This window comes from Melanerpes formicivorus, unplaced genomic scaffold (genome assembly GCF_026170545.1).
Source record: "Melanerpes formicivorus ecotype bairdi unplaced genomic scaffold, bMelFor1.0.p_v2 SCAF_67, whole genome shotgun sequence".
Lineage (NCBI taxonomy): Eukaryota > Metazoa > Chordata > Aves > Piciformes > Picidae > Melanerpes > Melanerpes formicivorus.
Genome location: NW_027142419.1, coordinates 1177597 through 1204639, shown reverse-complemented (window position 1 = coordinate 1204639; position 27043 = coordinate 1177597). Strand labels below are relative to the sequence as shown.

Genomic DNA, 27043 nt, shown 5'->3' with positions numbered 1-27043 from the left:
GGTGTTCAAGAGGGGATTGGATGTGGCACTTGGTGACATGGTTTAGTCATGAGGGCTGTGGTGAGAGGTTGGACTTGATGATCTTTGAGGTCTCTTCCATCCTTGGTGATTCTGTGATTCTGATGGGTGACCACTGGATGGGTACAGAACTGGCTTGATGGCTGCACCCAGAGTGGCTGTCCATGGCTCCATGGCCCAGGGGAGGCCAGGGACAAGCAGAGTCCCTCAGGGATCAGTCCTGGGCCCAGGCTTGTTCCACATCCCTGTGGGTGCCATGGACAGTGGCACTGAGTGCAGCCTCAGCAGGGTTGCTGCTGACACCAAGCTGTGTGGTGCAGCAGACAGCTGGAGGGAAGGGATCCATCCAGAGGGAGCTGGGCAGGCTGGAGAGGTGGGCACAAGCCAACCTCAGGAGGTTCAACAAGAGCAAGGGCAGGGTCCTGCAGCTGGCTGGAGGCAATCCCAGGCACAAATGCAGGCTGGGCAGGGACTGGCTGGAAAGCAGCCCTGAGGAGAGAGCCTTGGGGGTGCTGGGGGAGGAGAAGCTCCCCAGGAGCTCTCAGTGTGCACTTGCAGCCCAGAAAGCCAAGCAGAGCCTGGGCTGCAGCAGGAGAAGTGTGGCCAGCAGGGCAAGGGAGGTGATTCTCCCCCTCTGCTCAGCTCTGGGGAGACCCCACCTGGAGTCCTTCCTCCAGTTCTGGAGCCCCTATGGCAAGAGGGATCTGGAGGTGCTGGAAGGTGTCCAGAGAAGGGCCAGGAGGAGGAGCAGAGGGCTGGAGCTGCTCTGCTGTGAGCACAGACTGAAGGAGTTGGGGCTGTTCAGTCTGGAGAAGAGAAGGCTCTGAGGTGACCTCATTGTGGCCTTCCAGGATCTGCAGGGGGCTGCAGGAAGGCTGGGGAGGGACTGCTCAGGCAGTCTTGAGTCCCATCAGGAGATACACATTCAGAGATTCAGAGTGGTTTGGGCTGCAAAGGACCTCAAGGCTCAGCCAGTTCCAAGCCCCCTGCCATGGGCAGGGACACCTCGCACCAGCCCAGCTTGCTCAGGGCCTCATCCAGCCTGGCCTGGAACACCTCCAGGCAGGAGGCAGCCACAGCCTCCCTGGGCAGCCTGTGCCAGGTTCTCCCCACCCTCATTCTAAGGAATTTCTTCCTCATCTCCAGTCTCAATCTGTCCTCCTCAAGCTATTTATTCCTCAAGATGATAAATTGCCTCTCCCCCCCCCAGGGCAGAGCTGCTCTTTGCCTCTTTTCAGGGCAGCTCAAGCTGTGGCATTTCCCCGTGCTGAGCTGGCATCCCTGCCCGGCCCTGCTGCCCGCACTGCCCTCACCCAGCAGGAACTGCCACCAGGAACTGAAACTGCTCCCCTGCCCCAGGCACTTTGGGGGTGCTGCTTGACAGTCATCTGAAGATGAGCCAGCAGTGTGCCCCAGTGGCCAAGAAGGCCACCAGCAGCCTGGCTTGGATCAGCAAGAGTGTGGCCAGCAGGGGTAGGGAAAGCGATGGTGCCCCTGTGCTGGGCACTGCTGAGGCCACAGCTTGAGACTAGTTTGGGGCTCCTCACTCCAAGCAGGGCATTGAGGGGATGGAGCAGACCAGAGGTGGGCAAGGAAGCTGGTGAGGAGCTGCTGGGGGCCTGGGGGAGTTTAGTCTGGAGAAGAGGAGGCTGAGGGGAGACCTCATTGCTCTCTCCAGCTCCCTGAAAGGAGCCTGGAGCCAGGTAGGGGTTGGTCTCTTCTCCCTGGTATCAGGTGATAGGACAAGAGGTATTGGCCTGAAATTGTGCCAGGGGAGGGTTAGGTTGGACATGGGGAACAATTTCTTTGCTGCAAGAGTGGTCAGGGACTGGCAGAGGCTGCCCAGGGAGGTGGTGGAGTCCTCATCCCTGGAGGTGCTCCAGAAACCTCTGGCCATGGCCCTTGGGGATGTGGTTTGGTGGCCACGGTGGGGTTGGGTTGCTGGTTGAACTCCCTGATCTTGGAGGTCTTTTCCAAGTGAAACAAGTCCTTGACTTAGCCCTGCCCAGCCCTAGGAGCTATTATGAGGCCAAACCCACTTTCTGGGGGGTGCAATTTTGCTCCCTCTGGTCAGGCTTTGTGTGGTGCCCCCCTGCAAGCTGCTGCCGCCCTGCATTTCCAAGTGCTGCTGGAGGTCTGGAGGTGGGGGAGAATTGCTCCCAATGAGGGTCCCACCTCCCCCTTGCCACCTCTTCTTCCTTTTTTATGTTTGGGGGTTTTTGTTTTGCCCCCAAAAGATGCTTTCCAAGCCCATTCTCCCTGCCCTGCTCTCCCTGCAGAGTCCTGAGCAGGGGATATCACATTCCGGCGGCGCCTGACCCCGCAGGGAGTTGGTGTGGGGACAGCTGCAGCCACAAAGGCCTCTCCCACGCCCAGAGGAGGATTTAATTAAAACAAAGGCCATTAAAGCCAGGCTGGGCCCTGCTGTCCCCACTGCAGGTGACATACCCACCCCCCCAAGCCTGTGCAGCAGCCCAGGGGATGGAATAAGCACCCAGCTTGCACCTTCAGCAGCTTGCGCCTTCCACAGCTTGCACCTTCAGCATCCCCATCCCCACCCCCCCAAAAGAAGGACTGCAGCCAATTTGTTTCTCACCCAGAAAACCAAACCCTTTAGGAGAAGAATCAAAGAACTGTCAGGGCTGGAAGGGACCTCAAGGCTCAGCCAGCTCCAACCCCCTGCCATGGGCAGGGACACCTCACACCACAGCAGGTTGCTCACAGCCACATCCAGCCTGGCTGCAAACACCTCCAGGCAGGAGGCTTCCACCACCTCCCTGGGCAGCCTGTGCCAGGCTCTCACCACCCTTCTGGGGAACAACTTCTTCCTGACAGCCAATCTCAATCTCTCAATCTCCCCACTTCTAGCTTTGCTCCATCCCCTCCCAGTCCTATCATTACCTGCCAGTTTAAATAAGCCCCTGCTGAGGCCAGGGATGGGACAAGACCCAGCTTGCACCTTCACCACCACCCCCAACCTAAAGGAAGCACTGCAGCCAATTTCTTTTCCACCCAGGCAAACCAAACCCTTTAGGAGGAGAAAGAAAACCTTGCTGAGGCCAGGGATGGGACATGCACCCAGCTTGCACCTTCAAGCCCCCCTCTAAAGGAAGAATTGCAGGCAATTTCTTTTCCACCCAGACAATCCAAACCCTTTAGGAGTCCAGGGATGGGACAAGCCCCCAGCTTGCACCTTCAATCCCTCCTCTAATTTCAGCCAATGTCTTTTCCACCCAGACAAACCAAACCCTTCAGGAGGAGAAAGAAAACCTTGCTGAGGCCAGGGATGGGACAAGCCCCCAGCTTGCACCTTCAATCCCCCCTCTAAAGGAAGGATTTCAGCCAATGTCTTTTCCACTCAGACAATCCAAACCCTTCAGGAGGAGAAAGAAAACCTTGCTGAGGCCAGGGATGGGACATGCACCCAGCCTGCACCCTCACCACCGACCTAAAGGAAGGATTGCAGCCAGTTTATCCACCCAGACAATCCAAACCCTTTAGAAGGAGTCCAGGGATGGGACAAGCATCCAGCTTGCACCTTCACCACCACCCCCAACCTAAAGGAAGCATTGCAGCCAATGTCTTTTCCACCCAAACAATCCAAACAACTTTAGAAAGAGGCCAGGGATGGGTCAAGCACCCAGCCTGCACCTTCACCGCTGACTTAAAGGAAGGATTGCAGCCAATTTCTTTTCCACCCAGGCAAAGCAAACCCTTTAGGAGGAGAAAGAAAACCTTGCTGAGGCCAGGGATGGGACATGCATCCAGCCTGCACCTTCACCACCACCACCACCCACTCCCAACCTAAATGAAGGATTGCAGCCAATTTATCCACCCAGACAATCCAAACCCTTTAGAAGGAGTCCAGGGATGGGTCAAGCATCCAGCTTGCACCTTCACCACCACCCCCAACCTAAAGGAAGGATTGCAGCCAATGTCTTTTCCACCCAGACAATCCAAACCCTTCAGGAGGAGAAAGCAAACCTTGCTGAGGCCAGGGATGGGACAAGCACCCAGCTTGCACCTTCAATCCCCCCCTCTAAAGAAAGGATTTCAGCCAATGTCTTTTCCACCCAGACAATCCAAACCCTTTAGGAGGAGAAAGAAAACCTTGCTGAGGCCAGGGATGGGACAAGCACCCAGCTTGCACCTTCACCATCCCCCCCCCACAACCTAAAGGAAGGATTGCAGCCAATTTCTTTTCCACCCAGACAAACAAAACCCTTCAGAAGGAGAAATAAAACCCAGCTGAGCCTGGTGCTGGCACAGCCCCAGCTCAGCTCCTGTGTCACACTGAATATTTGACAGCGTGGGTTTCAGGGTGGCTCGGTCGCATCAGCCTCCCTTTGTTGCTGAGTGTGGGGAAGGACAATCCCCCCCCCCCCCCCCCCCCCGCCACTACCACTGAAAAACAACCTCACATTTGAGCTTCTTTGAAATCTAACAGGGGGGGGGAGAAAAAAAGAGCCAAGCTCCAACCCCTCGTGGGTGTCTTGGGTGCATTTCCCCCCCTGCCACTGATTCATGCCCCACCGCCAGGAAGCGCGGCCGGGCAGCGCGCACACCCAGCCCGGAGGTGGGATTAAGCTGGGCTTTGCTTAATCCCCTCCCAGTAGCCAGGCTTTATATATCCCCCCCCCCGACACACACACACAGCCCGTGCCACCCATCGCAAGCACCCAAGGGTGCCCCAGGGGCCTGCCAGCATGGCCCAGCAGCGCCGGGTCCAGCTCTCTACCCAGCGTCCCACCAGCACCGTCTGCGTGCTGGGCACGGAGCTCTCCCTGGATGTCTGTGGGTAAGCAAGGGAAGGAAGAGGGGAGGGTGGGGGGTGGGGGAGAACCAAATCTGCTTTCTTTTTTGCTTTTATCTCGTTAATCAAGCTGATAAATATAGCTCAGAGCTGTTCTGAGCCCTGCTTTCAGCGGCAGAGCTGCCGCTTCGGGGCGGATCTGCCAGGGGATGTTGAGCCCCCGGGGGGAGGATGAAGATGCTCAAACTCAGCCGGGTTGTGACCCCTCTCCCAGGCAACGTTTTGCGGGGGTTTGGGGCTGCAAAAAGAAGCCCTCCCAGGGAGCTTTTCGGTGCTGCCCCAAGCTGAGGATCCCACCCACCCCCCAGCCCGGGTGCAGAGGCTGTTGTGTGTGTCCCCCCCTCCAAAAGGGAATTGTCTCCTGCTTTGGGGGAGGGATGTGGGGAGTGAAACCACCGCGGTGTTGCCGGCCGAGGCGTCACCTCCTGGCCCCAGCCCAAGCTCAGGTGGTTTGCAGCAGCAGCTTTTTGCTCCTTTTCTGCTTCCTCGAAGCTCAGCTCAAGCCCCAGCTCCTGCTGTATTTGCCTTCATGCTTTCCACCCCATCCCATCCCATCTCATCCCATCCCACCCCATCCCATCCCATCCCATCCCGCGCAGCTGCTGCAGACTGCAGCCCATTCTCTCCTGCTGCCCCTAGGGTGGGTTTTTTCCCCTCTGCCCTGGGGGTAGAGCTGTGTTTTCCTCCTGGCAGCTCTGCCTTTCTGCTCCTTGGCCCACTGCCTGTGGCCGGCTGTGCTGGGGAGGAGCGCTGCCAGTTGCAGCCTGTCCCAAGGTGTCAGCTTTACTTCCCTCTTCAGGGGATACAGCCAAGCAGGGCTTGCTGCTGGGGGGTGAAATGGGGATGGTTGGGGGGGGGTCTTGAGTACTGTGTAATCCAGTTCTTGGCTCCTCAGGTTAAGAAGGACATTGAGAGACTTGAAGGTGTCCAGAGAAGGGCAAGAAAGCTGGGGAGGGGTCTGGAGCACAGCCCTGTGAGGAGAGGCTGCGGGAGCTGGGGTTGCTTAGCCTGGAGAAGAGGAGGCTCAGGGGAGACCTTCTTGCTCTCTCCAGCTCCCTGCAGGGAGGTTGTAGCCAGGTGGGGGTTGGTCTCTTCTCCCAGGCAGGCAGCAGCAGAACAAGAGGACACAGTCTCAAGCTGTGCCAGGGGAAGTTTAGGCTGGAGCTGAGGAGAAAGTTCTTCCCAGTCAGAGAGATTGGCCATGGGAATGTGCTGCCCAGGGAGGTGGTGGAGTCCCCATCCCTGGAGGTGTTTAAGAGGGGATTGGATGTGGCACTTGGTGTCATGGTGTAGTCATGAGGTCTATGCTGACAGGTTGGGCTTGGTGATCTTTGAGATCTCTTCCATCCTTGGTGATTCTGTGATTCTGTCCCATGCAAAACAAACCTCATCCCCAAACAGTTCCAGGGCTTGGCTGGGGTGGAGCATTCCGGGGTTTGGGATATTTTTGCAGGACTTGTTGCAATTGCATGGTGCAGGACTTGCTGGATGGGCAGGGGGCTGGAGAACCTCTGCTGTGAGGACAGGCTGAGAGAGTTGGGGTCGTTCAGTGTGGAGAGGAGAAAGGTCTGAGGAAACCTCCTTGTGGCCTTCCTGGAGCCCCTATTCCAGGAAGGATCTGGAGGTGCTGGAAGGTGTCCAGAGAAGGGCCACGAGGAGGAGCAGAGGGCTGGAGCTGCTCTGCTGTGAGCACAGACTGAGGGAGTTGGGGTTGTGCAGGCTGGAGAGAAGGCTCCCAGGAGACCTCATTGTGGCCTTGAAGGATCTGCAGGGGGCTCCAAGAAAGCTGGGGAGGGACTTTTGAGGGTGTCAGGGAGTGACAGGACTGGGGGGGATGGAGCAAAACTAGAAGTGGGGAGATTGAGATTGGCTGTGAGGAAGAAGTTGTTCCCCAGGAGGGTGGTGAGAGCCTGGCACAGGTTGCCCAGGGAGGTGGTGGAAGCCTCCTGCCTGGAGGTGTTTGCAGCCAGGCTGGAGGTGGCTGTGAGCAACCTGCTGTGGTGTGAGGTGTCCCTGCCCATGGCAGGGGGTTGGAGCTGGCTGAGCCTTGAGCTCCCTTCCAACCCTGACGATTCTGTGCTTCTGTGTTTCTATATTAAGTCAGCTGTGTCAGAATGAGCGAATTGACACAGCTCTGCTTGTGTCTGTCTTGCATCAGCTCTACAGCTCTGGCTGTAGGTGTTGCATCAGCTGGCTTGGGGTCCCTTCCAACCCTAACAATTCTGTGATTCTATTTCACAGTCTCAGCTGTGATTTAGCAGTGCAGGATGTAGTGCAGGTGGAAGGTTTTAGTGCCCTTAAGGTTGCAGGATTTGGAGCCATTTCACTTTCCAGCACTTTGCTGCCCTTTGCATCATTGATGGCACTGCAATACTCTCAGATTTCATAGAATCAGAGAGTTGTTTGGGTTGGAAAAGGCGTCCAAGGTCATCCAGTCCAGCCATCAACCCAACACCACCATGGCCACTAAACCCTGTCCCACAGTGCCATGGCCACAGGTTTCTTGAACACCTCCAGGGATGGGGACTCCACCACCTCCCTGGGCAGCCTGTGCCAGTGTCTGACCACTCTTGCAGTGAAGAAATTGTTCCTCATGTCCAAACTAAACCTCTCCTGAGGCAATTTGAAGACAGATGGGCAGAAACCAACAGCAGGAGATTGAACACATCCAAGTGCCAGGTTCTGCACATTGGCCACAACAACCCCAGGCAGTGCTACAGGCTGGGGGCAGAGTGGCTGAGAGCAGCCAGGCAGAGAGGGACCTGGGGGTGCTGGTTGATAGTAGGCTGAACATGAGCCAGCAGTGTGCCCAGGTGGCCAAGAAGGCCAAGGGCATCCTGGCCTGCAGCAGGAAGAGTGTGGCCAGCAGGAGCAGGGAAGTCCTTGTGCCCTGTGCTCAGCACTGCTTAGGCCACACCTAGAGTCCTGTGTCCAGCTCTGGGCTCCTCAGGTTAAGAAGGACATTGAGAGACTTGAAGGTGTCCAGAGAAGGGCAAGAAAGCTGGGGAGGGGTCTGGAGCACAGCCCTGTGAGGAGAGGCTGAGGGAGCTGGGGTTGCTTAGCCTGGAGAAGAGGAGGCTCAGGGGAGACCTTCTTGCTCTCTCCAACTCCCTGCATGGAGGTTGGAGCCAGGAGGGGGTTGGTCTCTTCTGCCAGGCAGGCAGCCAGCCCCAGAAGAAGAGGACAAGTTGTGCCAGGGGAGGTTTAGGCTGGAAGTGAGGAGAAAGTTCTTCACCAAGAGAGTAATTGGTCATTGGGATGTGCTGCCCAGGGAGGTGGTGGAGTCCCCATCCCTGGAGGTGTTCAAGAGGGGATTGGATGTGGCACTTGGTGCCATGGTCTAGGAGTCAGGAGGTGCTGGGTGACAGCTTGGACTCGATGATCTCTGAGCTCTTTTCCAACCTTACTGACTCTCTGATTCTGTGTCTTGATGCCTTTGCCTTTTGCAGACTTTGCTGTATACTGAAGGGTTTCCTGCTGTAGCTGGAGGTGTTCCTGATCACTGCAGGGACTTGGCCAAGATGACCTCCTAGGGGTCCCTTCCAACCAGATGCATTCTGTGAATCTCTGATCCCTTGCAGTTGCTTTTTGCAGGAGGGGGGTGTGGGTGTTATTGCAGCTGCACATTGTAGGACTCATTGCATCCATGGCTTTGTTGGATTCCTTGCTCTTGCAGGAGGGGTTGCAGCTTCATGCTGCAGAATTAGAAGCCTTGCCTGGGGCAGCACTGCCTGCAGTGGGGCCTTGCAGAGCTTGTGGCAGTGGCATTTTGCAGGCTTTGCTGCACGGTGCAGGACTTGCTGCAGTCGTGCTCTGCAGGGTACAAGACCCACTCCAACCACATTCTTTGCAGCACCTGCTGCACGTTGCAGGGCTTGTGGCAATTTCAAGCTGCTGGCTTGGCTGCATTGAGGAGGATTACTTGCAGTTGCATGGTGCAGGGCTCGTGGGTGTAGCATTTTGCAGGTTTGATTGTGTTTTGCAGGGCTTCTTGCACCTGCACCAGGCAGGGTTTAGTGTGCATTGGAAGAAGGGTTGCATGTGGCAGGACTTAGTGCAGCTGCATGGTGCAGTTGTATTTGGCAGAGTTATTGGATGCTGCAAGAGTTGTTGCAGTTGCATTCTGCAGGGTTCATTGTGTGTTGCAGTTGCATTTTGCAGGGCTCATTGTGTGCTGCAGGACTTGCTGCAGCTGCAGTTTGCAGGGCTCATTGTGTGCTGCAGGACTTGCTGCAGCTGCAGTTTGCAGGGGTCATTGTGTGTTGCAGCTGCATTTTGAAGGGGTCATTGTGTGCTGAAGGAGGTGCTGCAGCTGCAGTTTGCAGGGGTCATTGTGTGTTGCAGCTGCATTTTGAAGGGGTCATTGTGTGCTGAAGGAGGTGCTGCAGCTGCATTTTGCAGGGGTCGTTGTGTGCTGCAGGACTTGTTGCAGCTGCAGTTTGCAGGGGTCATTGTGTGTTGCAGCTGCATTTTGCAGGGGTCATTGTGTGCTGAAGGAGGTGCTGCAGCTGCAGTTTGCAGGGGTCGTTGTGTGCTGCAGGGCTTGTTGCAGCTGCAGTTTGCAGGGGTCATTGTGTGCTGAAGGACTTGCTGCAGCTGCATTTTGCAGGGCTCATTGTGTGCTGCAGGACTTGCTGCAGCTGCAGTTTGCAGGGGTCATTGTGTGCTGCAGGACTTGCTGCAGCTGCATTTTGCAGGGCTCATTGTGTGCTGCAGGACTTGCTGCAGCTGCAGTTTGCAGGGGTCGTTGTGTGCTGCAGGACTTGTTGCAGCTGCAGTTTGCAGGGCTCATTGTGTGCTGCAGGACTTGCTGCAGCTGCAGTTTGCAGGGCTCATTGTGTGCTGCAGGACTTGCTGCAGCTGCAGTTTGCAGGGCTCATTGTGTGCTGCAGGACTTGCTGCAGCTGCAGTTTGCAGGGCTCACTGTGTGCTGCAGGACTTGTTGCAGCTGCATTTTGCAGGGCTCATTGTGTGCTGCAGGACTTGCTGCAGCTGCAGTTTGCAGGGCTCATTGTGTGCTGCAGGACTTGCTGCAGCTGCAGTTTGCAGGGCTCATTGTGTGCTGCAGGACTTGCTGCAGCTGCAGTTTGCAGGGCTCATTGTGTGCTGCAGGACTTGTTGCAGCTGCAGTTTGCAGGGCTCATTGTGTGTTGCAGGGCTTGCTGCAGCTGCAGTTTGCAGGGCTCATGGTGTGCTGCAGGACTTGCTGCAGCTGCAGTTTGCAGGGGTCGTTGTGTGCTGCAGGACTTGTTGCTTCTGCAGTTTGCAGGGCTCATTGTGTGTTGCAGGGCTTGCTGCAGCTGCAGTTTGCAGGGCTCATTGTGTGCTGCAGGACTTGCTGCAGCTGCAGTTTGCAGGGCTCATTGTGTGCTGCAGGACTTGCTGCAGCTGCAGTTTGCAGGGGTCGTTGTGTGCTGCAGGACTTGTTGCAGCTGCAGTTTGCAGGGCTCACTGTGTGCTGCAGGACTTGTTGCAGCTGCAGTTTGCAGGGCTCACTGTGTGCTGCAGGACATGTTGTTGCTGTTTGCAGGGCTCATTGTGTGTTGCAGGGCTTGCTGCAGCTGCAGTTTGCAGGGGTCGTTGTGTGCTGCAGGACTTGTGGCCTCATGCTGCATAGAATCACAGAATCACAGAACTGGTGAGGTTAGAGGAGACCTCTGAGACCACAGCATCAGCCAGCTTGGAAGAGAGCTCCAAGATCACCAGGTCCAAGCAACCACCCAACACTAACTGATCAACCAGACCCTGGCACCCAGTGCCTCCTCCGGGCTCTGCTTCAACACCTCCAGGGATATTGACCCCAACCCCTCCCTGGGCAGCACATCCCAAAGGGAACCTCTCTTCCTGGGAAGAAGTTCTTGCTAAGCTCAAGCCTAAACTTCCCCCTGGCACAGCTTGAGACTGTGTCCTCTTGTTCTGGTGCTGGGTGCCTGGGTGAAGAGACCAACCCCCACCTGGCTACAACCTCCCTTCAGGGAGTTGCAGAGAGCAAGAAGGTCTCCCCTGAGCCTCCTCTTCTCCAGGCTAAGCAACCCCAGCTCCCTCAGCCTCTCCTCCCAGGGCTGTGCTCCAGACCCCTCCCCAGCTCTCTTGCCCTTCTCTGGACACCTTCAAGTCTCTCAATGTCCTTCTTAAACTGAGGAGCCCAGAACTGGACACAGGACTCCAGGTGTGGCCTAAGCAGTGCTGAGCACAGGGCACAAGGACTTCCCTGCTCCTGCTGGCCACACTCTTCCTGATGCTATTGTCCCTCTTGGCCACCTGAGCACACTGCAGGCTCCTGTTCAGCCTACCATTCAACCATTACCCCCAGGTCCCTCTCTGCCTGGCTGCTCTCAGCCACTCTGCCCCCAGCCTGTAGCACTGCCTGGGGTTGCTGTGGCCAATGTGCAGCCCCTGGCACTTGGATGTGTTCAATCTCCTGCCCTTGGCCTCTGCCCATCTGTCTTCAGATTGCCTCAGGTGTGGCCTGGGCAGCACTGAGCGCAGGGCAGTGCTCCTCCAGCAGCTGGGTTGCTCTTTGCTTTGCCAGCAGACCTCTCACTGGCCTTTCCCTCCCTCCCTGCCCAGCTCTGCACCCAAAGGTGCTGTCACCTTCCACGTGCAGGGGACACCAGGGGTGAAGCTCTATGTGGTGCACGAGACACAGAGCATCAAACTGCCCTCCCTGGTGGGGCGCTGGCCCCTGGACACCGGGGCGGAGGTGCTGCTGGCCATGGACACCCTCAGCAAGGACGTGGGGGATGAAAAGGTGAGGGCTGGGGGGGCAGGGGCTGGGGGGTGCTGGTGGGTGTGGGTGGGGGCTAGTGGGTGTGGGTGGGGGCTGATGGGTGCTGGTGGGTGCTGCCAGGGGTCTGGTGGAGGGCTGGTGGGGGTTGGTGGGGGCTGTTGGGTGCTGGTGGGGAGCTGGTGTTTGGTGGTGGGGGCTGTTGGGTGCTGTTGGGTTTTGGTGGTTGTTGGTGGGGGCTGTTGGGTGCTGGTGGTTGGTGGTGGGGGTTGTTGGATGTTGGTGAGTGTTGATGGGGGCTGGTGGGGGGCTGGTGGGAGTTGGTGGGTGTCTGGTGGTTGTTGTTTGGGGCTGGTGGATATTGGTGGGGAATGGTGGGGGCTGTTGGGTGTCAGTGGTTGTTGGAGGGGGCTGTTGGATGTTGGTGAGGGTTGATGGGGGTTGGTGGGGAGCTGGTGGTTGTTGGTGGGGGCTGGTGAGGTGCTGGTGGTTGTTGTTGGGGCTGGTGGGTGTTGGTGGGTGTCTGGTGGTTGTTGTTTGGGGCTGGTGGACATTGGTGGGGGCTGGTGGGGGCTGGTGGGGGCTGATGGGTGCTGGTGGGGAGCTGGTGTTTGGTGGTGGGGGCTGTTGGATGTTGGTGGGTGTTGATGGGGGCTGGTGGGGAGCTGGTGGGGGCTGGTGGGTGTTGGTGGGCGTCTGGTGGTTGTTGTTTGGGGCTGGTGGATATAGGTGGGGGCTGGAGGGGGTTGGTGGGGACTAGTGGAGGTCTGGTGGGTGTTGGTGGGGGTCTAGTGGTGGTTGTTTGCGGCTGGTGGATATTGGTGGGGACTGGTGGGGGCTGGTGGGTGTTGGTGGGGGCTGTTGGATGTTGGTGAGTGTTGATGGGGGTTGGTGGGGAGCTGGTGGTTGTTGGTGGGGGCTGGTGGGGGGCTGGTGGGTGCCAGGCAGGATGTGGCCCTTCCTTGCACAGTGCTGCTGAGCAGCTGCTCCTCCTTGCAGGTCAGGATTTCCTACTTTGGGGAGTCCGGTGGGGTGCCCATAGGCAGAGCCATGCTGTACCTCACCTGTGTGGGTAAGTGAGGGGGGACAGGACCCCCAGCCCGTGGCACCAGTGGGGGCAGCCCCTCCCAGCATCCCTCTCCCCACAGAGGTCTCGCTGGATGCCGACACCAGCCGCAGCGGCACGGTCAGCAGGACGCTGCTGGACAAGGTAGAAAGGAGGGCTGGGACCCCCCTGGGACCACCCTGGGAGGGGTTGGGGGGATGGCTGACACCCCCAGCCCTGCTTTGGTCCTGTCCCAGTTTAGAGCAGGACAGATGCTCTGGTCCCCTAAAAGAGGAAAGAGAATGATGCACACACACAGGGGTTGGATAGTCATAGAATCAGAGTCCTGGAACTGTTAGAGATGGAATGGACCTCAAGGCTCAGCCAGCTCCAACCCCCTGCCATGGCCAGGGACACCTCACACCACAGCAGGTTGCTCACAGCCACCTCCAGCCTGGCTGCAAACACCTCCAGGCAGGAGGCTTCCACCACCTCCCTGGGCAGCCTGTGCCAGGCTCTCACCACCCTTCTGGGGAACAACTTCTTCCTCACAGCCAATCTCAATCTCCCCACTTCTAGTTCTGCTCCATCCCCCCCCAGTCCTATCCCTCCCTGACACCCTCAAAAGTCCCTCCCCAGCTTTCTTGGAGCCCCCTTCAGATCCTGGAAGGCCACAATGAGGGCTCCTGGGAGCCTTCTCCTCTCCAGCCTCCACAACCCCAACTCTCTCAGTCTGTGCTCACAGCAGAGCAGCTCCAGCCCTCTGCTCCTCCTCGTGGCCCTTCTCTGGACACCTTCCAGCACCTCCAGAGCCTTCCTGGCGCAGAGGCTCCAGACATGGAAAGTTTAAATGCAAAAGCAATTACCAGGCTACAAAAAACTACAAAGCATATTCCAAAGCATACAGAGTTCCTTTACACCCCAAACCCTAACCCTTCCCTCCTCCCCGCCTGGGGTGCACCCAAAACCCCCAGGGTTCTTTCTTGCCCCCGGTTGCTAGGCTGGGCTCAGGTGGGCAGCCCTGATACTGTGCATCCCCTCTCTCATCCTGGCATTAGGGCTAAACAGGCCAAAGTGGCCTGAGATACTTCCCCACTGTTAGCCAGCAAGAAAGCATCTCCCACAGGAGCAGAGAGGGAAGAGAAGAAAAGGGAATGACTTTGCAACTGGATTTGTAAGGCTGAAGGGTATATGGAATGGAGTGGAATGGAGTGGAATGGAGTGGAATGGAATAGAATAGAATAGAATAGAATAGAATAGAATAGAATAGAATAGAATAGAATAGAATAGAATAGAATAGAATAGAATAGAATAGAATAGAATAGAATAGAATAGAATGAACCAGGTTGGAAAAGAGCTCAGAGATCATCAAGTCCAACCTCTCCCCCAGCACCATCTGATCAACTAAACCATGGCACCAAGTGCCTCAGCCAGGCTCTTCCTAAACACCTCCAGGGATGGGGACTCCACCACCTTCCCGGGCAGCACATTCCCATGGCCAGTCTCTCTTGCTGGGAAGAATTTCTTCCTCATCTCCAGCCTGAACCTCCCCTGGCACAGCTTGAGACTGTGTCCTCTTGTTCTGCTGCTGGGTGCCTGCCTGGGAGAAGAGACCAACCCCCAGCTGGCTCCAACCTCCCTTCAGGGAGTTGGAGAGAGCAAGAAGGTCTCCCCTGAGCCTCCTCTTCTCCAGGCTAAGCAACCCCAGCTCCCTCAGCCTCTCCTCCCAGGGCTGTGCTCCAGACCCCTCCCCAGCTTTCTTGCCCTTCTCTGGACACCTTCCAGCAGCTCAACCTCTTTCCTGACCTGAGGAGCCCAGAACTGGACACCATCCCCTGCTGCCTGGGGCTGGACACTGGAGTGGTAACTCTGAGCCTGCAGTTTAGGAGGCACCCAGCCTAAACTGCCAGAGTTCCTCTTCTGCAGGCTACATGGAGCTGGGGTCCTGACGGGCACGGAGCCATCCTGCTGGTGAACTGCGACCGCGACGACCCCAGGGCCTGGGCGCTGCAAAGCTCCACGCCGGACAACCGCGACGCCACCGTCCGCTCCTACGCCGGTACCTGCTCCTCCCATCCACAAACCCTTCCCCTTCCTCAGGCTTCTCCCTCCCACTCCCTCTGGTGGCTTGAGAAGTTCCCCCCCCACCCTCCAAACATTAAATTTGCCATCCCAGCCTAGCTGGAAGTGGATCATAGAATGAACCAGGCTGGAAAAGAGCTCAGAGATCATCAAGTCCAACCTCTCCCCCAGCACCATCTGAGCAACTCAACCATGGCACCAAGTGCCTCAGCCAGGCTCTTCCTAAACACCTCCAGGGATGGGGACTCCACCACCTCCCTGGGCAGCACATTCCCATGGCCAATCTCTCTTTCTGGGAAGAACTTTCTCCTCACCTCCAGCCTAAACTTCCCCTGGTACAGCTTGAGACTGTGTCCTCTTGTTCTGCCGCTGCCTGCCTGGGAGAAGAGACCAACCCCCACCTGGCTCCAACCTCCCTTCAGGGAGTTGCAGAGAGCAAGAAGGTCTCCCCTGAGCCTCCTCTTCTCCAGGCTAAGCAACTCCAGCTCCCTCAGCCTCTCCTCACAGGGCTGTGCTCCAGACCCCTCCCCAGCTTTCTTGCCCTTCTCTGGACACCTTCCAGCAGCTCAACCTCTTTCCTAACCTGAGGAGCCCAGAACTGGACACAGGACTCCAGGTGTGGCCTCAGCAGTGCTGAGCACAGGGCACAAGGACTTCCCTGCTCCTGCTGGCCACACTCTTCCTGCTGCAGGCCAGGATGCCCTTGGCCTTCTTGGCCCCCTGGGCACACTGCTGTCTCCTGTTCAGCTGCTGTCAACCACTACCCCCAGGTCCCTCTCTGCCTGGCTGCTCTCAGCCACTCTGCCCCCAGCCTGTAGCACTGCCTGGGGTTGTTGTGGCCAAAGTGCAGCCCCTGGCACTTGGACTTGTTGAATGCCATCCTCTTGGCCTCTCCCCATTTGTTCAGCCTGGCAAGGTCCCTCTGCAGAGCCTCTCCTAGCCTCTAACAGATCAACTCCTGCCCCCAGCTTGGTGTCATCTGCAAACTTACTGCTGATGGACTCAGTGCCCTCCTCCAGATCATCAATAAAGATATTGAACAGGCTGGGGCCCAGCACTGCTCCCTGGGGCACAGCACTGGTGCCTGGCTGCCAGCTGGCTGTGGCACCATTCCCCACCACTCTCTGGGCTCAGCCTCCAGCCATTTCCTAACCCAGCTCAGTGTACTGCTGTCCCAGCCAGGGGCTGACAGCTTGGGCAGCCTCTGGGAGCTGAGGGAAATTTTAAAGGTCCAACCTTTAAACTACCACTCCCCCCTCAGGCTCACCCTCAAATTTTCCTTTCTTACACCTCTTTTCCTCTCCTCCCCTGCAGACCTGAAGGACATGTCCCAGCTGGTGCTGCACACCCGAGGTCCCCGCACCATCTTCACCGGGCACCGCCTGGTGCTCCACACGGACTACAGCAGCGCCGGCAAAGTGGGAGTCTTCTACAGCGGCAGTGAGTGGCCTGGGGATGGGCTCCTGGGGGGGGAATACACCACCCCAAATGATCAGGATTCAACCTTGGATGTGTGGGCATTCCACTGAGTTACAACCTGGCTGCTGTGCTGCCTGGGCCTAGAGAGCAGGAGGGAAGGGAGATGGCTCTGGTTGGTGGCCAGGCACGAGTGGTAAGCCCCGGGGCTCAGTGCTGGGAACAGGTCCTGGTTAATGGCAATGATCATAGACTCATAGAATCAATAAGGCTGGAAAAGACCTCAGAGGTCATCCTGAGCCTCCTCTCCTCCAGGCTAAGCAAGCCCAGCTCCCTCAGCCTCTCCTCACAGGGCTGTGCTCCAGACCCCTCCCCAGCTTTCTTGCCCTTCTCTGGACACCTTCCAGCAGCTCAACCTCTTTCCTAACCTGAGGATCCCAGAACTGGACACAGGACTCCAGGTGTGGCCTAAGCAGTGCTGAGCACATGGCAGGGTGACTTCCCTGCTCCTGCTGGCCACACTCTTCCTGATGCAGGCCAGGATGCCCTTGGCCCTCTTGGCCACTTGGCTGCAGAAGAGGCTGCAGAGAGGCTGCAGAGAAGCTGCAGAGAAGCTGCAGAAGAGGCTGCAGAGAGGCTGCAGAAGAGTGGCTCAGCTGTCTGAGGGGTTGCATGGTGCTTGTCCCCACAGACAGCACAGCACTGAAGGACTACAAGCATGTGCTGGGGGGCATGAAGCTCTCCTACACCATCAAACCCAGCCGGCACCAGGAGGAGAGCATCTTCTACGTGGAGGGCCTCTCCTTCCCCGACGTCGACTTCTCAGGGCTGGTGACTTTCCATGTGACGCTGCTGGAGAGCCCAGAGAAGGTACCAGCTGTGGGCAGGGTTGGGCTGGGGCCTTACGAGGGGGAGGAGATCCCAGACCTTGTCCCCTCCTGGCCCCAGGACTTGCTGGAGACGCCGATTTTCACCGACACGGTGGTGTTCCGCGTGGCTCCCTGGATCATGACCCCCAACACCTTGGCTCCGCTGGAGGTCTTTGTCTGCAGGTGGGTGCTGAGGGGGTGGCTGCAGCCCCTGCCTTGCTGCTGGCTCAGCTCCCACATCCCTTTTTCCCTTCCCAGCGTGGAGAACAATCAGGATTTCGTGGCAGCTGTGCGTGCCATGGCTGAGGAAGCCAAGTGCCCCCTCACCGTCTGCCCGCTGCTGGAGAACCGCCGCGACCGCTGGATCCAGGTGTGTGCAGGATGGTGCTCAGCACCAGCCTTGCTGCAGCAGCTCCAGATGGACCCCCCTCCACCCCCCCCTCCACCCCCCCTCCACCCCCCCCTCCATCCCCCCTCCATCCCCCCTCCTTCCCCCCTCCATCCCTCCTCCATCCCTCTCTTCTCCATCTCCTTCATCCCCCCTCCATCCCCCCTCCTTCCCCCCTCCATCCCTCCTCCATCCCTCTCTTCTCCATCTCCTTCATCCCCCCTCCTTCCCCCCTCCATCCCTCCTCCATCCCTCCTCCATCCCTCTCTTCTCCATCTCCTTCATCCCCCCTTCATCCCCCCTTCATCCCCCCTTCATCCCCCCTTCATCCCCCCTTCATCCCTCCTCCATCCCTCCTCCACCCCTCTCTTCTCCATCCTCCACCCGTCCTCCGTCCCTCCTCCAAATTTTCTCCATATCTCTCCCTCCTCCCTCCCTCCTCCCTCCCTCCTCCCTCCCTCCCTCCTCCCTCCTCTCTCCTCCCTCCCTCTTCCCTCCCTCCCTCCTCCCTCCCATCTCCATGTCTTCTCCCTCCCATTTCCGTCCCTTCCCCATCTTCTCCACCCCTTCTCCACCTTATTCTTCCTCCTCTCTCCAGGATGAGATGGAATTTGGCTACATCCAAGCTCCCCACAAGACCTTCCCTGTCGTCTTCGACTCGCCTCGTGACGGCGGCCTGGTGGATTTCCCTGTCAAGCGCATCCTGGTACCTGACCTCTCCTTCCTCCCTCTTCCAACAAGGCCTAAAGATCTGCAACCCCCTCACAAAATAGGAATAAATAAAAAAATTCCCTCCATTTTTTGAGATGGGAATAGAATAGAATAGGATTCACCAGGTTGCAAAAGAGCTCAGAGATCATCAAGTCCAACCTATCACCCAGCACCATCTGATCAACTAAACCATGGCACCAAGTGCCTCAGCCAGGCTCCTCCTAAACACCTCCAGGGATGGGGACTCCACCACCTCCCTGGGCAGCACATTCCCATGGCCAATCTCTCTTGCTGGGAAGAATTTCTTCCTCACATCCAGTCTAAACCTCCCCTGGCACAGCTTGAGACTGTGTCCTCTTGTTCTGGTGCTATTCTTGCCATTTTAAGCCATTATTGCCATTTTCAACCATTATTGCCTCTATTTTGACCATTACTGCCTTTATTTTGACCATTACTGCCTTTTGTGTAACCATTATTGCCATTCTTAACCATTATTGCCATTTTTAAAGCCATTATTGCCTTTATTTTAACCATTATTGCCATTTATTTAACCATTGCTGCCTTTTTATTCCATTATTGTCTGCTTTTTAACCACAACTGCCTTTTATTTAACCATTATTGCCATTTTAAGCCATTATTGCCATTTTAAGCCATTATTGCCATTTTAAGCCATTATTGCCATTTTCAGCCATTATTGCCATTTTCAACCATTATTGCCTTTATTTTGACCATTAGTGCCTTTATTTTGACCATTAGTGCCATTTTTAACCATTATTGCCATTTTTGACCATTATTGCCTTCATTTTTACCATTATTGCCTTTTATTTAACCATTATTGCCATTTTTAACCATTATTGCCATTTTTAAACCATTCTTGTCTTTATTTTAAACATTATTGCCATTTATTTAACCATTGTTGCCTTTTTATTCCATTATTGTCTGCTTTTTAACCACAACTGCCTTTTATTTAACCATTATTGCCATTTTTAAGCCATTTTCAAGCCATTATTGCCATTTTTAAGCCATTACTGTCATTATTTTAACCATCATTGCTATTTTTAAGCCATTATTGCCTCTATTTTAGCCTTTATTGCCATCTATTTAACCATTATTTCCTTTTTATACCATTGGCTCTTTTTTAACCACAGTTGCCTTTTATTTAACCATTATTGCCATTTTTTACACATTATTGCCTTTTTTGACCTCTATTGACCTTTTCAACCATTATTTCCCTTTTTTAAGCCATTGTTGCCATTTTTAAGCCATTGTTGCCATTTTTAAGCCATTATTGACTCTTTCTGAACCACAGTTGCCTTTGATTTACCCATCATTGCCATTTTTTACCCATTCTTGCCTTTTTGGACCTTTATTGACTTTTTAAACCATTATTTCCTTTTCTAAAGCCATTATTGCCTTTATTTTAACCATTATTCCCTTTTCTTTAACAATTGTTACCTTTTTATACCATTATTGACTCTTTTTTAACCCAAATTGCCTTTTATTTAACCATTCTTGCAATTTTTTACCCATTATTGTCTTTTTTGACCTTAATTGACCTTTTCAACCATTATTTCCCTTTTTTAAGCCATTATTGCCTTTATTTTAACCTTTATTGCCATTTATTTAACCATTGTTACCTTTCCATTCCATTATTGTCTGTTTTTTAACCACAATTGCCTTTTCTTTACCCATTACTACTATTTTTTACCTATTCATGCCTTTTTTGACCATTATTTCCTTTTTTGACCATTATTTCCTTTTTTGACCATTATTTCCTTTTTAAAGCCATTATTTCCTTTTTAAAAGCCATTGTTGCCATTTTTAAGCCATTATTGACTCTTTTTGAACCACAACTGCCTTTTATTTACCTATTGTTGCCATTTTTTACCTATTGTTGCCATTTTTTACCCATTATTGCCATTTTTTAACCCATTATCGCCTTTATTTTGACCATTGTTGCCTTTATTTTGACCATTGTTGTCTTTATTTCGACCATTGTTGCCTTTTTATACCATTATTGACTCTTTTACCCACTCTTGCCTTTTATTTGCCCATTATTGCCTTATTTTACCCATTATTGCCATTTTTGACCTATATTGACTTTTAAAAGCCATTTTTGCCATTTTTAAGCCATTATTGCCTTTATTTTAACCATTATTGCCATTTATTTAACCATTGCTGCCTTTTTATTCTATTATTGTCTGCTTTTTAACCACAACTGCCTTTTATTTACCCATTATTGCCATTTTTTACCCATTATTGCCTTGTTTGACCTTTATTGACTTTTTTAGCCATTATTTCCCTTTTTTAAGCCATTATTGCCATTTTAAGCCATTATTGCTATTTTTAAGCCATAATTGACTCTTTTTTAAGCCATTATTGCCATTTTAAGCCATTATTCCCAATTCAAGCCATTATTGCCATTTTTAAGCCATTATTGCCATTTTAAAGCCATAATTGACTCTTTTTTTAAGCCACTATTGACTCATTTTTAAGCTATTATTGCAATTTTTAAGCCATTATTGCCATTTTTAAGCCATTATTGCCTTGTATGACCTTTATTGACTTTTTTAACCATTATCTCCCTTTTTAAAGCCATTATTGCCATTTTTAAGCCATTATTGCCATTTTTAAGCCATTATTGCCATTTTTAAGCCATAATTGACTTTTTTAAGCCATTATTGCCATTTTTAAGCCATTATTGACTCTTTTTTAACCACAGTTGCCTTTTATTTAAGCATCATTGCCATTTTTAACTCATTCTTGCCTTTTTCCCCATTCTTGCCCTTTTCCCCCTCTCATCCAGGGCCCTGACTTTGGCTACGTGGCCAGGCAGGCACCAGGGGGTGCTTCCAGCCTGGATTCCTTTGGGAACCTGGAGGTGAGCCCCCCGGTGTCGGTGCAGGGCAAGGATTACCCCTTGGGCCGCATCCTGATTGGCAGCAGCTTCCCCAGGTGAGAATGGGAGGGCTTGGGAGGGACCTCTGAGCTCCCCCAGCCCAACCAGCAGCCCAACCCCACCATGGCCCCAGGTGCCATGGCCACGCATTGCTTGAGCACCCCCAGGGATGGGGACTCCACCACCTCCCTGGGCAGCCTGTTCCAACCCCTGACCACTCTTGCAGGGCAGAAATTGTTCCTCATGTCCAGTCTAAACCTCCCCTGGGGCAACTTCAGGGCATTTCCTCTTGTCCTATCTCTGTTCCCTGGGAGAAGAGACCAATCCCTGCCTGCCTCCAACTTCCTTTCAGGGAACTGTAGAGAGCCAGAAGCTCTCCCCTCAGCCTCCTTTCCTCCAGGCTCAACACCCCCAGCTCCCTCAGCTACTCCTAACCAGCCCTCTTCTCCAGACCCTTCCCCAGCTTCCTTGCCCTTCCCTGGACCTGCTCCAGCCTCTCAATGTGCTTCTCAGAGTGAGGAGCCCAAAACTGAACCCAGAACTCAAGCTGTGATCTCACCAGTGCTATGTACCGAGGAACAATCAATTCCTGGGTCCTGCTGGCCACACTCTTGCTGATCCAGCCCAGGCTGCTGGTGACCTTCTCACCACCTGGGCACACCCTGGGCTCCTCCTCAGCTGTTGTGCACCAACACCCCCAGGTCCTTTTCCTCCAGGCAACTTTCCAGCCACTCTGCCCCAAGCCTGGAGCATTGCATGGGGTTGGTGTGACCTGGGCAGGAGCTGGCAGAGCCCTGCAGCAATCACTCAGCCTAACACCCTAACAGAGCAGGATCCCCCAGGGCAGGTCACAGAGGAATGCATCCAGATAGGGCTGGAAAGCTTCCAGAGATGGAGACTCCACCATGTCTCTGAGCAGCCTGCTCCAGGGCTCTGCCACCCCCTGAGTTAAGAAGTGCCCCCATGTGTATGGAATGGAATGGAATGGAATGGAATGGAATGGAATAGAATAGAATAGAATAGAATAGAATAGAATAGAATAGAATAGAATAGAATAGAATAGAATAGAATAGAATAGAATAGAATAGAATAGAATAGAATAGGAATAGGAATAGGAATAGGAATAGACCAGACCAGACCAGGTTGGAAAAGACCTTTGAGATCATCAAGTCCAACCTCTCACCCAGCACCATCTGATCAACTAAACCATGGCACCAAGCACCCCATCCAGTCTCTTCCTAAACACCTCCAGGGATGGGGACTCCACCACCTCCCTGGGCAGCACATTCCTGAGACTAATCCAGGCTACTCTACATGCACAACATACACCAGCTCAAGTTGTGATCGCTCACATGAAGCACTTCTGTTCATCCTCTTGCCCTAAGTATCTCACAGTATCAGTTCAGGTGGAACTCCCCCTGTTCAGCTGCTGTGCCCATTTTATGCCACACTCGGGGGTGGTTGCAAGCCAAGCCTCACCTTGGACACCCCAGAGTGGCAGCTCCCTTCCTTGTGCCTCCCCCCCACCCAAGGTCCGGCGGCCGGCGGATGGCCAAAGCTGTGAAGGATTTCCTGGTGGCTCAGCAAGTGCAGGCTCCAGTGGAGCTCTTCTCAGACTGGCTCAATGTTGGCCACATAGATGAGTTCCTCACCTTCGTCCCCGCTCCTGACCGGAAGGTAAGGAGTCCCAGGGAGGGGGAACAGGGAGGTGCAGGCTTTAAATCCTCTCCCCTCCCCCCCCAACCCTGCCCTTTCTCCCCTCCCCAGGCTTTCCGGCTGCTCCTGGCCAGCCCCAGCGCCTGCTACCAGCTCTTCAAGGAGAAGCAAGAGGAGGGCTTTGGTGAGGCTGCCATGTTTGAAGGTGAGGGGTGGGGAGTGGGGCTTGGTGGGGCTCCTCTGCCCTTTCTCCTGCCAAATGCAGCCTGGCAGTTTGGGCTGGGTGTCTCCTGCTGCTGCCACACCAGACACACCTCTGGTGCCCCCCAGGGTCCAGCCCAGTGGGTGGGCACAGGCAGCTGTGTGTTTCATACCCATAATATCCTGCTCCCTATGGAATGGGGAGACTGGTGTCTCACATCCCCATCCATGACTGGTGTAGTCAGCATGGAATGGAATGGAATGGGATGGAACGGAATGGAATAGAATGGAATGGAATGGAAAGGAATGGAATAGAATGGAATGGAATGGAATGGAACAGAATAGAATGGATTAGAATAGAATAGAATAGAATAGAATGGAATAGAATGGAATAGAATGGAATAGAATGGAATAGAATAGAATGGAATAGAATGGAATAGAATAGAATTAACCAGGTTGGAAGAGACCTCAGAGATCAAGTCCAACCTATCACCCAGCACCATCTGAGCAACTCAACCATGGCCTCAGCCAGGTTCTTCCTAAACACCTCCAGGGATGGGGACTCCACCACCTCCCTGGGCAGCACATTCCCATGGCCAATCTCTCTTGCTGGGAAGAATTTCTTCCTCACCTCCAGCCTGTACCTCCCCTGGCACAGCTTGACACTGTGTCCTCTTGTTCTGGTGCTGGGTGCCTGCTTGCAGAAGAGCCCAACCCCCACCTGGCTGCAACCTCCCTTCAGGGAGTTGCAGAGCGCAAGAAGGTCTCCCCTGAGCCTCCTCTTCTGCAGGCTAAGCAACCCCAGCTCCCTCAGCCTCTCCTCCCAGGGCTGTGCTCCAGACCCCTCCCCAGCTTTCTTGCCCTTTTCTGTAACACCTTCAAGTCTCTCAATGTCCTTCTTAAACTGAGGAGCCCAGAACTGGACACAGGACTCCAGGTGTGGCCTAACCAGCAAGGTCTCACACTTCCTCTTCCTTCCCTTGCTGCTCCCATGGGAGATGCTCTCTATCTGGTAATAGAGGGGGAGTTATCTCAAGGACTTTGAGCCTGGCCAGGAAGAGAAGGAGGAAAGGCAGTCTCAGATCTGGCCAGCTGAGATTAGCCTAACAGTGGAGAGGGGCAGGGGGAAGAAGGAGCCCTGGGGGGGTTTTGGGTGTAGCCTCAGGTAGGCAGAAGGGGGAAATGCTGGGAGGCTTCTGGGTGTGCTGCAAGGGGCTCTGTGTGCTTTGGGATCTCCTTTGTCACTGCTTGCAGCTCTCTGTGGAACACTTCACTGCTTTTCCATTCTGAATTGTCCATCACTTCTGCACTCCATTTGTCTGAGGCTCATTTGTTCTGCCCTGGTGGGAGGCAAGAGAGGAGCTGCCTCAACCTGGCACGAAATGCAGTGTGGGGTCACACCTGACACCCCCAAAGCCAGCTGATGGCTGGGAAGTGCTGCCTGCAGCTAGGGGAGGAGGGGAGAATCAAGCAGAGTTCATTCCAAAGCCTCATGGTGTGGATTTCCCTGCTGGGGATGGAGATCAGTGCAGGGTGGGAGCTCCTGGCTCTGTCCCTCAAGTCAGGGAATCCTGGAGTGGTTTAGGGCCTTGAGGAAGGGACTTTAAAGACCTAATGGAATTGACCTCAAAGAACATCCAGTTCCAATCCCCCTGCCACGAGCAGGGACACCTCCCACCAGCCCAGGTTGTTCAAGGCTTCACCCAGCCTGGCCTTGAACACCTCCAGGGAGGGGCAGCCTCATCCCAAGTGTCCTGCCTGGATTTCTGTGCTGCAGGACTGCAGAAGGTCTCCAAGCTGACCATCAATGAGATTCTGGCCAATGAAGAGCTCAGGAAGTTCAATACCTATGCTCAGGTGAGGCTCCTTTCCAGCCCTCCCTCCCTCCATCCCTCCCTCCATCTGTCTACCTGTCCCACCATCCAGTCACCCATCCCTCCCTCCCTCTACCCATCCCTTTGTCCATCCCTCTGCTGCTCTGTCCCTCCATTCCTCCACCCATTCCTCCCTCCCTCCATCTGTCCACTGCTGTGTCTATCCCTGACAGTCTGTCTGCTCACCTTTGTCTCTCCATCCACCCACCCATCTCTCCATTCACCCCTCCACTCATCTCTCCATCCATCTCTCCACCTGTCCCACCATCCAGTCACCCATCCATCCCTCCCTCCCTCTAGCCATCCCTTTGTCCATGCCTCTGCTGCTCCGTCCCTCCATTCCCTCCACCCATCCCTCCATTCCCTCCACCCATCCCTCCATTCCCTCCACCCATCCCTCCACCCATCCACCCACCCATCCCTCTCCCCACCCCCAGCCCCACCACTGACTCCTGTCCCCTCCTTGCCCCCAGAGCTGCATCAACTGGAACAGGGACATCCTGAAGCGCTCTCTGGGGCTGTCTGAGCAGGACATCATTGACCTCCCTCAGCTCTTCCAGGACAAGGCGGACAGAGGCGCCGAAGCCTTCTTCCCAGACATGGTGAGAGTCATCCTCCCCTCCTTGCCCTGAGCCCTGGGACGTGGCTTTGGGCTGGGATTTGCCTTCTTACCTCCCTCCCTGTTGCCACAGGTGAACATGCTGGTGCTGGGCAGGCACCTGGGCATCCCCAAGCCCTTTGGCCCAGTGGTGGGTGGGCAGTGCTGCCTGGAGGAGCGAGTGAGGGCGCTGCTGGAGCCCCTGGGCCTCACCTGCACCTTCATTGATGACTTCTTCTCCTACCACCGCCTCCTGGGGGAGGTTCACTGCGGCACCAACGTCCGGCGCAAGCCCTTCGCCTTCAAGTGGTGGCACATGGTGCCCTGAAGTGGCTCCAGCACCCACGTTCCCCTGCCCCAAACCCTGCTCCCCATCCCTCCAAGTGCCTTCAGAGGCAGTGGCTTGACAATAAAAATGGGCTGCAGCTTTCCCCTGGCCTCCTGCTGCTGGCTGTGGGGTTTGGTGGCAGAGGGGAAGGTGGTTTTCCACTTGCCGGACGACACTTGGGGGTGGTGTGGCACAGGGGCATGGCTCCCCCAGCACAGCACTCACCATGAAAATGCTTACACTGGGGGCCAAACTCCAGTGAAGAGAAATTGTTTGGGTTGGAAAAAGCCTCCAAGATCACCAAGTCAAACCATGCCCCCAGCCTGTCCCCAAGGGCCATGGCCACAGGTCTCTTGAACACCTCCAGGGATGGGGACTCCACCACCTCCCTGGGGAGCCTCTGCCAGTGCCTGGCCACTCCTGCAGGACAGAATGTTCCTGATATCCAACCTAATGATTTCCTAACATCCCATCTGTGGTGACCTGGGTGACAACCCCAGGAGGGCTCCAGGCTGGGGGCAGTGGCTGGAAACTGCCCAGCAGAGAAAGCCCTGGGGGTGCTGGGTGACAGCAGCTGGAGGTGAAGCAGCCTGTGCTCAGGTGGCCAAGGTGGGTGAGCAGCACCCTGGCTGGGATCAGCAAGAGCAGGGCAGGTGCTGTCACCAGGCACTGGTGAGGCTACACCTTGAGTCCTGGGTTCAGGTTTGAGTCCTCACTCCAAGGCTGGAGCAGGCCCAGAGAAGGGCAAAGCTGGGGAAGGGTCTGGAGAACAGAGCTGGTGAGGAGCAGCTGAGGGCTCTGGGGTTGCTCAACCTGGAGAAGCAGAGGCTGAGGGGAAACTTTCTGGTCCAGCAGCCAGAACAGGGCCCTGCTGAGGCCACCCTTTGAGCACCAGCTTGAGTTTTGAGGCCTTTACTCCAAGGAGGACACTGAGAGGCTGGGGGAGCAGCGAGGACCACCCCTTGAGCAGTGGTAGGCCAAGGACATCACCCTCAGACAGGGCTACACAAGGACATGGTTTATTTAAACATTTACTCCCAGAAGTAAAAAAAATCCCCCCCCAGGAAGAGAGCAAAGCCCCCAGTGCTGCCCAGGCCCTGCTGCTGCCCTGCCACATCCTCCTGCTCCAGCTCATTCCCCTCCCTCCTGCACAGGGCTGGGGCTGGAGCAGCTCCTTCAGGCTCCAACTCTTCTTCTTTTCTGTTTGTTGTTGGGGTTTGGTTTGGTTTTTTTTTTTGAGGGGAAAAGTGGCTTTTTGGTGATTTACACCCCCACCCCATCTGCTCAGGGTTGTGACATCCACAACCCTTACACACCCTCCCCACCCCCCCCCCCCAATAAAAATAACCTCCACCAATATTGCTAACCAAAACCACATCAGTTTTGCTTCCCACTCCCCCCCCACCAGCTGCTCTCCC

At 54.9% G+C, this 27043-nt stretch overlaps 1 protein-coding gene across 1 annotated transcript; it reads left to right on the top strand.

Annotated features, from left to right (window-relative positions):
- The first annotated feature begins 4659 nt into the window (after positions 1-4659).
- On the top strand, positions 4660-25858 carry LOC137453467 (protein-arginine deiminase type-1-like). Its single transcript, XM_068162721.1, has 16 exons — positions 4660-4816; positions 11402-11582; positions 12558-12630; positions 12707-12768; positions 14530-14662; positions 16000-16125; positions 16793-16971; positions 17050-17153; positions 17229-17340; positions 17957-18064; positions 20876-21024; positions 22501-22645; positions 22736-22829; positions 24603-24682; positions 25173-25301; positions 25392-25858. Exons 1-16 carry the CDS (start codon positions 4725-4727, stop codon positions 25623-25625), a joined length of 2001 nt encoding a protein of 666 aa, XP_068018822.1. The 5' UTR covers positions 4660-4724; the 3' UTR covers positions 25626-25858.
- The last annotated feature ends 1185 nt before the right edge of the window (positions 25859-27043 follow it).